General features: G+C 42.2%; 1 protein-coding gene across 3 annotated transcripts in view; it reads right to left on the reverse strand.

Moving 5' to 3' along the window:
* The window catches only part of WDFY1 (WD repeat and FYVE domain containing 1), a 47,224-nt gene that overhangs the window by 13,820 nt on the left and 20,434 nt on the right, over window positions 1-12,970 (reverse strand). For all 3 annotated transcript variants that reach the window (XM_033426635.2, XM_004262646.4, XM_049711909.1), the window contains 4 exons: window positions 11,754-11,827; window positions 4,879-4,933; window positions 3,237-3,387; window positions 1,547-1,659 (listed from right to left, as the gene is read on the reverse strand). In XM_033426635.2, coding sequence (XP_033282526.1) covers window positions 1,547-1,659; window positions 3,237-3,387; window positions 4,879-4,933; window positions 11,754-11,827 — 393 coding nt within the window. The remainder of the gene's footprint in view (window positions 1-1,546; window positions 1,660-3,236; window positions 3,388-4,878; window positions 4,934-11,753; window positions 11,828-12,970) is intronic.

The following is a 12,970-nucleotide window of genomic DNA, read 5'->3' on the forward strand; positions in this document are numbered from 1 at the left end:
GTATATGAGGGTTAGTTCAGAAAAAGCTTTTGAAGAAAAAAAATAGCTACCAATATCTAATGAGAAAAGGCAGTGAAGTTTTCTGTGGTTACCGTATATAAGATTAAAATCTAGATTATTCTAGGGCTCTGGGACCTTGCAGGTGTCTTACCACAGGATGCCTACGTTTAAGAAAACTGAATTAAGTATCTCAGAGAAAAAAAAAAGAGATGCAGGTGTACCATACAATTATGCCAGAGAACTTAGGTAAAAAAATCCAAACCCTACATTTCACACTCTATATTGGCTAAACTTATTAAATTTGATATCCTTGGGAAAATCTTTCTTTCTACAGATTTCTCTTTCAACAGATCTCTTCATTGTTCCATTGACTGCTGCTTGCCTAGAAAAAAACTATTAATAAACTTAATAAAATTGAACCAGTCACACAAGCTAATAATATTTTTGGTGAGTATACAGAAAACTGATAAAGCCACATTCAAAACCAACCAACAGAGACTAGTTTCTCACAGAAGCTTAACGAAAGTGAAAAAAGAAGTATTGTGCAAAACTGGCTTCAGGGATCAACTTTGCAGAAATCCTGACCCTGTGTGATCCTATGCCCCATGCACTTCAGCTAGAGGCCTAATAGCAGACAAGCAAGGTCCTTCTACATGAACACTGCTAAGTAGTTATCAGAACACACTCTGCCCTTAGCAACCCAGAGAATACTTAACAGCATGGGGATCATGAGACCATTAGTCATAAACAGAAAGTGGTTTCTGCCTGTGCTTTCCTGCCTGAATCTATTCAAACTTACTGTCCTTCTCTCTCCCTTTTCCCCTTCAAGGTCCCTGATCTGATAGACTCGGTTTTCCATAAATAGATTAGCTATGGAGGACATTTAACTTGTTACACTTAAAAACACTATTTTCATAAATAAGTCCATCATTAATTCCTTCAACAAACCCCCGATTCTTCGATGTGAACCAGATGGCCTCAGAGCTTCTAATTTGTTACTCAATATAGCCGATTGAGTTTTAAAGCCTTTCCACAAAGCCCGGCCAAATCACCACCCTACAGAAATAATAAAATTCCACCCAGTCATTCTTTTCCCGCGGTCCCTCCCCCGGGGATGTTTCCCAAGTAGAGACAGAACCAGCTCATACATTTCTTCTAATTGTACTCACCTACTACATCTTGCTTGGTGTCCTAGAAAGTGACAAATTTAAAACAGTAATAACAACATTCTTCCAAAGGTCTCACCATTTATAAGACATTTGAAAAGGTCTTCAAAAATAATTTAATTTCAAAGGTAAACAAAATAGAAAGTATTATGCACACAAGCCATCTAGAAGGGATTTGGACAACACGAAACCCTACCCAACACCCTGCCTTCACTTAGCTTTCACTCTTTGAGACCTTTTGAGATTTAATCCCCCTATCTGGCCGATCGGATTGAAATCTGACAGATCATAAGGAGGTGATCATTCGTGAAACCACAGAGCTGAGAACTAAATCTGGATGCCCGAATTAGGTGAAAAACGGCGGTGATTACACAGCCTACCTTCATGTCCTTTAAGGGTGGTAATAACTGAACAGGAGCTCTGTTCAAGCTTCAGCAGGCTGATCTGTCCAGAACAGTCGCCGACAAAAGCATACTGAGTATCAAAGTCGTATCTGTGGAGACGCAGTCAAGGACGTATAACACAATCCAAAGTTATAAAGAAGAAAACGTGCATTCTAAAGAGAATAAGCGACGCACCTAAAACTACGAGCAAAGAAGTACCCAGCTGAAAATCATACAACGTGTACATATTGAAGAAACAGAAGGTTTTAAGCTAGAATTATCAGGAAAATTAATATTCATTCATTCAACAAGAATTCACTGAGTAGCTGTTACTATTCCAACCAGTATCCTGGGAATTGGCAACAAAAAAGTTAAGAGCTGATGGAGAAGACAGACATAAAAACAAGTGACTATAAGCAAAGCATAACTAAGTGTTAAAAAGTAAAATGCTCAATAGTGAAAACAGCCAAAAAGAACTGGAAGAAAACTGCTTTTCATGAAATATCTCTGGAAATGGTGTAAAACTGACAGCAAATATGGACATGAACCCATCTTTTTGGGGGGCCTAGATGATTTAGCGTTAAGTGAAGAGGATGGTTTAAATTGCTGTGAAGAGTTTTAATTTTAATCATCCAAACGGCAGTCATTTGGGGTAGTAGTAAACTTTAAATTTAAAAATATATGAACTATTGGCAACAACTCATTACTTTCTTGGTCGCTTTATGGCCATAGACATTTGTGGCAAATCAGTAGTTTACCCACAATAAGATAACTACTATTTTAATTCCAAAACATAGATCAAAAGGAGGACCACAGGCTGGGCCATGATTATGTGATTCGGTGCCATTTTCTATCAATCCATACGAAAGCCAAACACATAACAGAAAAACTTATTTAGCACTTGATACATCTGAGTAGTCTTCCCTTGCTTGATTCTAAAGCATGTGGTACTATTTTAAATATCTCATACTGTGCATTCATTTGTAGCACACATTTTTTTATAAAGGCTTTCAATGGAAGAAAAGAGTTTTACTACACCAGACGTCCAACTCTCAAAGAGAAACTACTGGGGCATTTGTCTGTTGCTGACAGCCTTGACCTTGCCATCGCTAAGATACACAGCTACCACAGGCAGCCTTAGGCAAGAGGGAGCGCTACGTGAAACAAATCCCATAGAGTAGAAGAAAAATTTGAGAGCGGCAATTCTGTAACATTTGGGACATCCTGAGGCAACTTTGCGAGTATTATAAGGATTATGAACCCTCTCCAAACACACTGTAGCCCATTTATGAACTCCAGGGTCACAGACCCTTCTTATGTTCTCCTGTGGGGTCTGCAAAGAAACCATCACCAGAAGAGTCGTTCCTTTCTTTCTTTCTTTCTACAACAGAAAGTCTTTTCTTTCACTTTGAAAAGCAAAGGAGTGAAGGGAGGGGTCTGCGCTAATGAGGTTTAGGTTTTCCGAGATTTTGTATTAAAACACCTAGAGCACATCCCAGCAGAGAAGAGCAATTCATTTAGCTATTATCTTTAATAAACCGACTTTATAGCAAAAAAGCAGAGATAGAAATTCTTAGATTTTACGTGAAATATGTAGGAATCGTTCAGTCTGGATCTCAAGCAGCAATTTCCAAGCAGATTCAGAACTAGCTGCTGAGACCGGGAGGCGCTGGGCAGGGAAGGATACTGCAGACACGAAGTCCAGGAGGTGGAGAAGTGCCTCCCGAGCATGTTCCCGCTGCGGGTGCACATCCAGCTGACGCACTTGTCGTGGCCCGTGCTGATCACCCACTCTGTGGCCAGGCTGAAGATAATCCCGGTCACCCGGTTCTGATGGGCTGTGGGGACAGAAAGGGAAAGTCGGCGCCCTTCAGGAAGAAACGTGACCTTTGGAGTCCAGCCTCCGTGGGTGTGAACTGAGGCTCCCCTTCTCCACTTGGTCGGCCTGCAGACTCACAGGCTCAGCAGTCCTATCCCGGAGAGGCCCGCACTCCAAACAGGCTGCGGAGCATCTGCCCGCCCCGACCCAAGATCTATCGCAGGCTCTCCGTGGCCCTGCCCTCTGCCTCCCTACAGGGAAGACCATCAAAAGCTACAAATCATTACAGAGTAAGGCTCAAGAGGGATTCAAATAATATATTAGAGAACTGATTAAAAAACACACATACAACTCTCAATGAATTCCATATGGAAAACAGCAGTCTTATCTCAACAGAATAGGTTTGTTTGTTTTTTATTGTCTATACCTTTAGTGTTTTGACTCTTTAGAAAACACTGGCATTGTAAAAAAGGGCAACTGAGATTTTCTGAAATTAACTTTTTATTATTTTTAAGATGAAGCATTTGTAAAGTTCTGCAACCCAAAGCAATAGCTGAGAATGAGGAAGGTGTTCTATTACCTAACTTCTAGAATATTTGTATTTCCAGGTCAATTGCAAGCCACACCGGGGCAGTGACCTGTCTACTTTATCTGGAACAGGATCTTGCATGCAGCTGGTGTTTAATAAATGCCCAGTTTGACGAATGGAGTCAGAGGCTAGACAGAGACACTTCTGACCTTGCTCTCAGCTGTGTAGGCTGCTTCAGAAAAACGGAGGGGCTCTCACAAATTAATCAGAAAAATCAGAAAATACTACAACTCCCAGGAAATATGGGCAAAATCATGAACAGATATTCATAAAACATGACAAATGGCCAACATTAAATAAAGCCTAAATAATTTTAAAACTGAGAACAATTTTTGACTATCAAACTGGCAATAAACATTTATAAAGATCAATATAGACTTAATGAACAGGCACTCTCAATCACCACTCATTAAAAATTTACACTATTGCTGGAAAGAGTTTTGCAAAATAAATCCAGAGTATTGAAAAAAGTTTTAAAGTTTGACCCAGTTATTCTACTTTTAGTAATCTGTCTTAAATAGAAGTAATGAGTTACAGAATTAGAGTAAGAGTAACCATCAAGGACACACACACACACACACACACATACACACACGTATATACATATATATGAAATAGACACACTCACAGATATGTATACACATATATACACACCATCATATATGTTAGTATGTGTTATCAAAAAATGGAAGCAGTATACATTTTCAAAAACAGAGGCATGGTTAAATTAAATCTGCACCCAATGGAATACTATACAACATTTTAAATGTTAATGAGCAGGAAAAGGACGGTAAATAATTCTGAAGAGCTAATAGCCTCCCACATAACTGGGGTAACAACACTTTTAAAGAGTTAATGTGAAAACCTAATTTTGATCATAAGACATGGTATTCTAGTTGTGTGTGTGTGTATTATAATTACCTGGGTAGGTCTTGATAAAGTTCATTTTATTAAAATCTTCAGAAACATGAAATTCCTAAAAGTAAACACATGCAATAAGAAAACAGTTATGGTTTTAAAAACAACAGGACCTTAACTTTCAAAAGGAAGTAAAATCCAAAAATGGCCACCACCAGCCTTAGGACTCAAGATTAGCTACGTAAGAACAACAGGGAATTGCTTCTTGGTCCTGTCCTCCAGTTACCATTTCTTTTGGAACCAGACAAGTAAAGAAAGTGCTGCTGACCAGCACAGCATTTTTGTCCAATTCTTCCTCTACAAATGAGTGCTCTGTATTTCCTCTCCCTCGAATTGCAAAGGAGGCATCTTGTTAATTTTGCTCTCTTGGCTTCACTAGAATTTCCTCAAGATGACACATACAAAGTAAAACTACAAAGACCCATTACTAACAGAATTCTCAGCACTAATGAAAATAAGGCATTGGGTATCTGAGGCAATAGAAGAGGAAAATTACATATACTTAATATATAAACACACACTAAAAAGGAAATTTAGACACTGTGGGTGGTTTTTTTTTTAATACTTCTGTATCTTCCAAAATTTATATAGACTATGTAATACTTTATAACTAGGAAAAAGTTAAAAGTACATATTTCTTAATGAGAAAATGAGCCTCAGCATAAAACTGAGAAGATAAAACTCTAAAGAAAAAGCACTAATTAAAAATTCTATTGATCAGCGCTAAATTGATAAGTCCTTAAGGGTCTCGATAACATGGACATTATGAATTGCTGATTGGTCAGGAAGAAAAAAAAAAAAAACCCACAAAGGAATACTGATTCCTTGTCCTCCATCTTGGTTTTTTACAAAGTACAAAAATGTATCAGCATTTTATACATACTAATTTCTACTTGGGGGAAATCAATAGATTAATACTAACTAATAATAAATTGAATTTACATTGCTCCTTTCCACTGAGGAGCTATAAGTGTTTTTATATGCCATCCTATAACTGCAGAGAGTACCCTTGAACCACGAGCCACAAGAATGGTCCCTAGAGAAATAAATGCATGACCACTACCACTACTGGAGAAGGCATTTGGGGCTTGCACTCGTGGCTTCTCGTTATTATGTGTTTACACATCGCCACGATATTCCTATAAAATCTTCAGAGGGAGAAAAACAAGACCACTGGCATTTATCACTACACAACGTATACACAGCAGCCCCAAGCAGGTGGGCGCTGACCCCCAAGCCCGCAGCTCCCCAGCCCTCACCGGCTGCCCACTGTTGCGTGAACTGCTTAAGCAGAGAGCCTGTCCTTTCTCTCTTTCTTGGCCCTTAAACACACTCAAGGCTTCTTCTCCTTTACTTTAAAAAGCAAAACAAGCGAACAAAAAACAACAAAATTCTCTTAACGATACCCAAACTTTCTTCATCCCCTACTCAGCCAAAACCTTCTCTACAGATGAGCCCACACCCACCACGTTCAGGGTCTCTAGCTGCTCACCCCGGTCACTCATGAATCCACCGCACCGCAGGGCACCACCCCCGCTGCATGGGAAGGGTTCTCCCTGCAACCACCAGCTGCTGTCTAGCTGCCATCCCCAAGGTCGTGTCCCTGCTCTCATCTTAGGCCCTCTTCCCACATAGCCCATTCCGTCTCTGTCTCCCCTGTGGCTTCCCAACCCCCTGACTTTCTCTTAAATGTTGATATTCCCCAGGGAACATGACCTTGGCCCTCTGCTCTTCTCGTCGTACCCGCTATCCCTAATTGACGCCAGCCACAGGCGTGGTCTCCACTGAGACCTAAATTGGGAGGACTCCCAACCCCAGCCCAGGCCAACCCCTTGGGCACATGAACCCAACTGTCAAAACTGAACCTGTCACCTTTCCCCTCAATATCAGCGTGTCTTCTGTCTCAGGGAGCAGCTAACCATTCACCATCATCTTGGCTAGAAACCGGATGCCATCTTATCAGCACTGCTCTCTATTAAACACCTACATCTAATCAAACATCTTCCACATATCGGCACACTAAGCAAACAGACAGACACCTGACCGTTCCATCCTCCCCGACTTGATGCTCCTCAATGGCTCTCCATCATGCAGTGATTCCCTAATGCACTCGATCCTAAGGGTCACCGAAAGGACTTGCTAAAATACAGCTTCCCAGGCCCCTCCCTAGTGCTTCTGAAGCTGTGGGTCTGGCATGGACCAGGCAACGCGAATTTCAGGAGGCCCCTAAATGATAAATGTGACTGACTGTGCAAGCGTGGGAAGCTCGGCTTACACGATGGAGCCCAGGCTCCTTAACGCACACTCAGATCACCATTTCCCCTTCCCTCCTGGCTGCCTTCCTCATCAACCCCGCTCCCAAATCAGTCATTCAGGACTCAGGCCTGGGGCCTGTCTTTTCTCATTCTCTCCCCAGGAGATCACAGCTATTCTTTTTTTTTTTTTTTTTGCGGTACGCGGGCCTCTCACCGCCGTGGCCTCTCCCGTTGCGGAGCACAGGCTCCGGACGTGCAGGCTCAGCGGCCATGGCTCACGGGTCCAGCTGCTCCGCGGCATGTGGGATCCTCCCGGACCGGGGCACGAACCCGTGTCCCCTGCATCGGCAGGCGGACTCTCAACCACTGCGTCACCAGGGAAGCCCGATCACAGCTATTCTTATGGCTTGAAAGATGCCCTATGTGCAGATGACTCCCCAGCCCGGGCTCCCACTGGGCTCCAGGCCTGCAAATCCAATGCCAATTCCGCATCGCCGTTGGTTGTCTCACTGGTATCTCAACTGTACAGCTGGTTCCTCACTGTCTTCTTTCCCTCTAAATGCCCCCTCTCCCCACATACCCTTAAGCCTTTCTCTTCTCAATAAATGATACCTCTGTCTAGCAGTTACTCAAGCCAGAAACCTGGCCGTCACCTGAGTTGCTGCCCTTCCTCCCCTCCCCACACCCAACCTGCCACAGATGTATGTCCGTCATCTGCTTCTGTCCATCATCACTGCCACTGCCCTCTCACCCAGAAAGCGACAACACCTGACGTTCCCGCCGCCACTCTTGTGGCCCCTCGATCCACTCTCCACTCAGCAGCCAGAGTGATCTTTTAAAAATGTAAATTAAATCACGCCATTCTTCTGCTGAAAACCCTGTAAGCGCTTCCCACAGATTTACAAAACTTAAAACTTCACCCAGAACTACAAGGCCCTGCGTGACCTGGCCTCAGCCCGCTTGTCCCATCGCCCCTCGTCCTGCCCCGTCTCTCAGCACCATCCAGCCAAGACGACCCCCTTCACGTCCTCAGACACAGAGATCTTCCTGCCTCGAGTCTTTACTTGGACCTTCACTTCCAGAAAACTTACTCTGGCTCTGCCTGGCTGTCTCCTACCTGCCCTTCAGGCCTCAGCTGAATGTCACACCCTTGGAGCGGTCTTCCTTCCTGAGGATCCTGTTTGCTACGAGCAGGGCCACACATCTCTCTGGATTCCCTCTTCCACTGCGCCCGTTCACTTCTTCACAGCACCTACCACAACCTGTAATTTCATGTTTACTTGTATATTACCTGTCCCTCCCATGAGACCATAAGGCTCCTGAGAGCAGGGACCATGTCTACCTTCTTCTTAACTAGCACTCTGCATGACACCTAGTGCTGAATGCAAGGCTCTCTGTGACCCGCTCCAGCCATCTCTTCAGTCTTATGTGCTTCACGCTGCCAAGCTGCTTCATTCTTGTTCCCTGCGCACACCCTGACTTTGAAAACCCCTCTGTCTTTGCTCATGCTGTCTCCTCTGCGTCTGGAAGTCCTCCTCCCTCTTTCCTGGTTAACTCCTAGCCATCCTCTATGACTCAGCACAGTAACAGGCTGGCCTTGCCGCTCTCTGGCCAGGTGCAGGCACCGGTCTGTGCTCTCACTGCTCTGTGTGCAGTTCTATAAAGCAGTGATACTCAAAGCGCGGTCTGCGGACCACTGGTCCTGATGAAAGAAGCAGAGAAATAGGGAATGTGTGTTCAGAAGCCTTTCCAGCAATTTAATATTATTATGACATCCAAGCAGACAAAACCAGCAAATTTTCTCAATCAACAATGTAATACCCAAAATACCAATCCAGCAAACTAAACTCAAAGCAAACCGAAGGAAAAATAATAGAGTTGAAATACATTATCAGAGAATCGAAAAAAACAATAGAGAATCAATTAAATCAAAACTGGTTCTTTGAAAAAAATCAACAAAATTAACACACATTTAGCCAGAGTGGGAAAGAAAAAGAGAGAGACGACTCAAACTACTAAATTCAGTAATGAAAGGGGGAGCGTTACTATAAACCTTACAGAAAGAAAAAGGACTGTAAAGGCTGCTATGAACAATTACATGCCAACACATTAGATAAGCTAGATAAAATGGACAAACTCTTAAAAAGACACAAACAACAAACACTGGCTGAAGAAGAAATAGAAAACCCATAACAAGTAAACAGATTAAATTAGCACTCAAAAAACTTGCCAGGACGAAAAGCCCAGGACCAGGCGGTTTCACTGGTGAAACTCTTCCAAGCTGAAGGTCCAAGTATTTCACAACTCAACAATAATAAAAAAAGAAAAAACGCAAAGGACTTGAATAGATATTTCTCCAAAGAAGATATACAAACGACTAACAAGCACGTGAGAAGATGCTAAAGATCACTAGCTATCAGGGCAATGCAAGTCAAAACCGGAATGAGATACCGCTTCACACCGACTAGGATGTCCATAATAAAACAAAAACAAACCCAGAAAATAACAAGTGTTGGTAAATATGTAAAAAACTTAGAACCTTTATATATTGCTGTTGGGAATGTAAAATGGTATAGCAACTTTGGAAAACAGTTTGGCAGTTCTGTAAAAAGTTAAGTACAGAGTTACCATATGACCCAGCAATTCCATTCCTAGGTGTATATACCCGATAAAATTGAAAACTTAGGTTCACACACAAACTGTTCTGCGACTATTCATAGTAGTATTATTCATAATAGCCAAAAGGTAGAAACAACCCAACTATCCATCAACTAATGAACGGATAAACAAAGTGTGGTATATCTATGTAACAGAATATTATTCTACCACAAAAAGGAATGAAGTATTAATTCAAGCTACAACATAGGTGAACCTTGAAAATATTATGCTAAGTGAAAGAAGCCAGACGTAAAAGGACGTACACCTTACATGATTCTATTTACATAAAATGTTTAGAATAAGCAAATCTCTGAATTCAGAAAGTAGATTAGTTACTGCCAGGAGCTGAAGGAAAGGGGACTGTAGTGTGACTGCTAATGGGTGCGGGATTTCTTTTTTTCGGGGGTTGGAGGAGCTGATAAAAATGTTGTGGAATTAGAGTACTAACAGTTGCATGATCTTGTAACTATACTATAAGACCAATGAATTGCACACTTTAAACTGGTGACTTTTATGGTATATGAATTACATCTCCATTAAATATATGCATACACACACAGTTAGACCCACAACTAATCTATAATAAACTGAAAATTTAACTATCTGGTCCTTCACCAAAGACAGTTTGAGATGTAGAGACTCAAAGAGTTATATGAGCTGTTGGCTGAATGACTAGTCCCTAGTCTTATTTTCCTTCCTTCTCACCTTACACACACACACACACACACACACACACACACACACACACACACACACACACACGCGTGCACTCTCTCCCACACTTTCTTTGCCCCAGCCTCCTCCTTCATGGGTTCAGGGATCAGGGCTGCTACAGGACTCACGTCCCCTGTACGAAGGTTGTACTTTGTGGGCTAGACTGAGCACCAAACCATCAATCATGACAGCATTCAGAGCTCCATGGAACTCCAGATGGTCCCTGACTTACGATGGTTCAACTTATGATTTTTCAATTTTATGATGGTGCTAAAGCAACGCGCCTTCAGCAGAAACCACGCTTCGATTAATGTTGATCTTTTCCCAGGTGACTGATATGCCATACGATCCTCTCTCGTGATGCTGGGGAGGGGCAGCCGCAGCCCCGCTCAGCCATGTGATCATGAAGGTTAACAACCAACACACTTACCATCATTCCAGACTCACACAATCATTCTGTTCTTCACTTTCAGTATGGTATTCAATAATTACATGAGATATTCAATACTTTATTATAAAATAGGCTTTGTGTTAGGTGATTTTGCCCAACTGTAGGCTAATGTAAGTGTTCTGAGCACGTTTAAGGTAGGCTAGGCTAAGCTGTGATATTCAGTAGATTAAGTGTATTAAATATTTTCTTTTTTTATTAATTAATTAAATTTTTTTTTTAAGTTTTGGCTGCGTTGGGTCTTCGTCGCTGCGCGCGGGCTTTCTCTAGTTGTGGCGAGCAGGGGCTACTCTTCATTGCGGTGCACGGGCTTCTCATTACTGTGGGTTCTCTTGTTGCGAAGCACGAGCTCTAGGTGCGCAGGCTTCAGTAGTTGTTGCTCGCGGGCTCAGTAGTTGTGGCTTGCAGGTTCTAGAGTACAGGCTCAGTAGTTGTGGCACACAGGCTTAGCTCCTCTGCGGCACGTGGGATCTTCCCGGACCAGGGATCGAACCCGTGTCCCCTGAATTGGCAGGAGGATTCCTAACCACGGCTCCACAAGGGAAGTCCCAAATGTATTTTCAACTTATGATATTTTCAACTTACAATGGATTTATCAGGGTTTATCAGTAAGTTGAGGAAGATCTGTAGTTTACAATTAAGCACTAACTAAAATCAATCCATTTTTAGGCCTAACATCTGTACTGAATGAAACATTTTCTAATGCCAAACAAGCAGGCGTTCATTGTTAGCTTTACGTACACTGTCCAACAGGAGTGAACACAGGAGGTCAGTATAATGAATACATCCTGGAGGCTACCTACCATCACGGCTCCGTTATCCTGGCCCACAAATATCCGTCTGCTGTCATGATGGTAAGCCATGGCCGAGCAAGGAGCTGCCAGAAAGACAAAAACCACGTTACGCGCAAAGCTAAGCATGGTGAGTCATTGTTCCAGGGACATTATTAAAAAGAGCCATAAAACTTAGGTTCAAAGGAAGAGGGCAGAAACACTTTATAAAAAGAAATATTACTAAAATTCTGTTGTCTTAGTGTAAAGTTTTAACACTCTTCCAAGTTACTTTTATAACTTTGGGTGAAGCGAGCTCCATGAAGTTTCATCTGCTTGAAACTCCCACCTGTTTCTGGAATGGTCTGGGGTCCAGTGCTTAGAGTAGGTGATCTGCTACCCAAATTCCGCAGGTCATCCTGCCCCTCCCGCTTCCCCATCACAGGTAAAACAGCACCTGGCATCTGTGGAAAGAAGGGTTCCCGGCACCACAATTCCCTTTCCGTGGCATGTGAGCAAGCTGGGAAAGCCACTTTGGGATTACTTGGTTTTTTTTCCCAATGATGAAAAAAATGTTCCGTTTTGCGATGACTCATACAACCCCAGTTTGTGGGAACGCGTTGTGAGGGGCAGACATGTCTCTTTGCCCACAGCATGTCATGTGACTAGGACAGCCCCGACTCTTCCCAGGTATGCACCCCTCTTCCAGCTTCTACATAGTCTTCTCCCAGAAAGCATGGGCCAGAGAATGAGTTTCACAAAGGAGAAACTCTAAATCGTCTCCTCTGCTAAAAATCAGAATTAAAGTGATTTAGAATATGGAACATTTGGAAAAAGAAATGTTTGGGTTCACTTCAGGCTTAAGAATTTTAATTGACTGTGGAAAGAAATGCATGCTAGGAAATAAACAAACAAACTTGAGTTTATTTTGAAATAAAACTTCTTAAAAAAAGTAAAAGAGAAAAATCTTATAAATGAAGTTACCATTTGCAAACAGTTTAAAGTTCTCTAACTACAATGGCTGATATTCTCCACCAAAGGAAGAAAATAAACTACAAAACTGAGTCGTACTCAAAGGCAGAAACACAGCTGTGTGATCAGACCATTTCAGGTGCATTCAAAAAACTATCTCGTTGAAATGTAGAGACCAAAACTGTCTACACACAAAACAATTAGAACTGACTACAAGTTTGTACACCCTTATCCACCATATTGATGTTTCAAACTACAAAGAACAATCATGTTTAAGA

This window comes from Orcinus orca, chromosome 7, assembly GCF_937001465.1.
Source record: "Orcinus orca chromosome 7, mOrcOrc1.1, whole genome shotgun sequence".
Classification (NCBI taxonomy): domain Eukaryota; kingdom Metazoa; phylum Chordata; class Mammalia; order Artiodactyla; family Delphinidae; genus Orcinus; species Orcinus orca.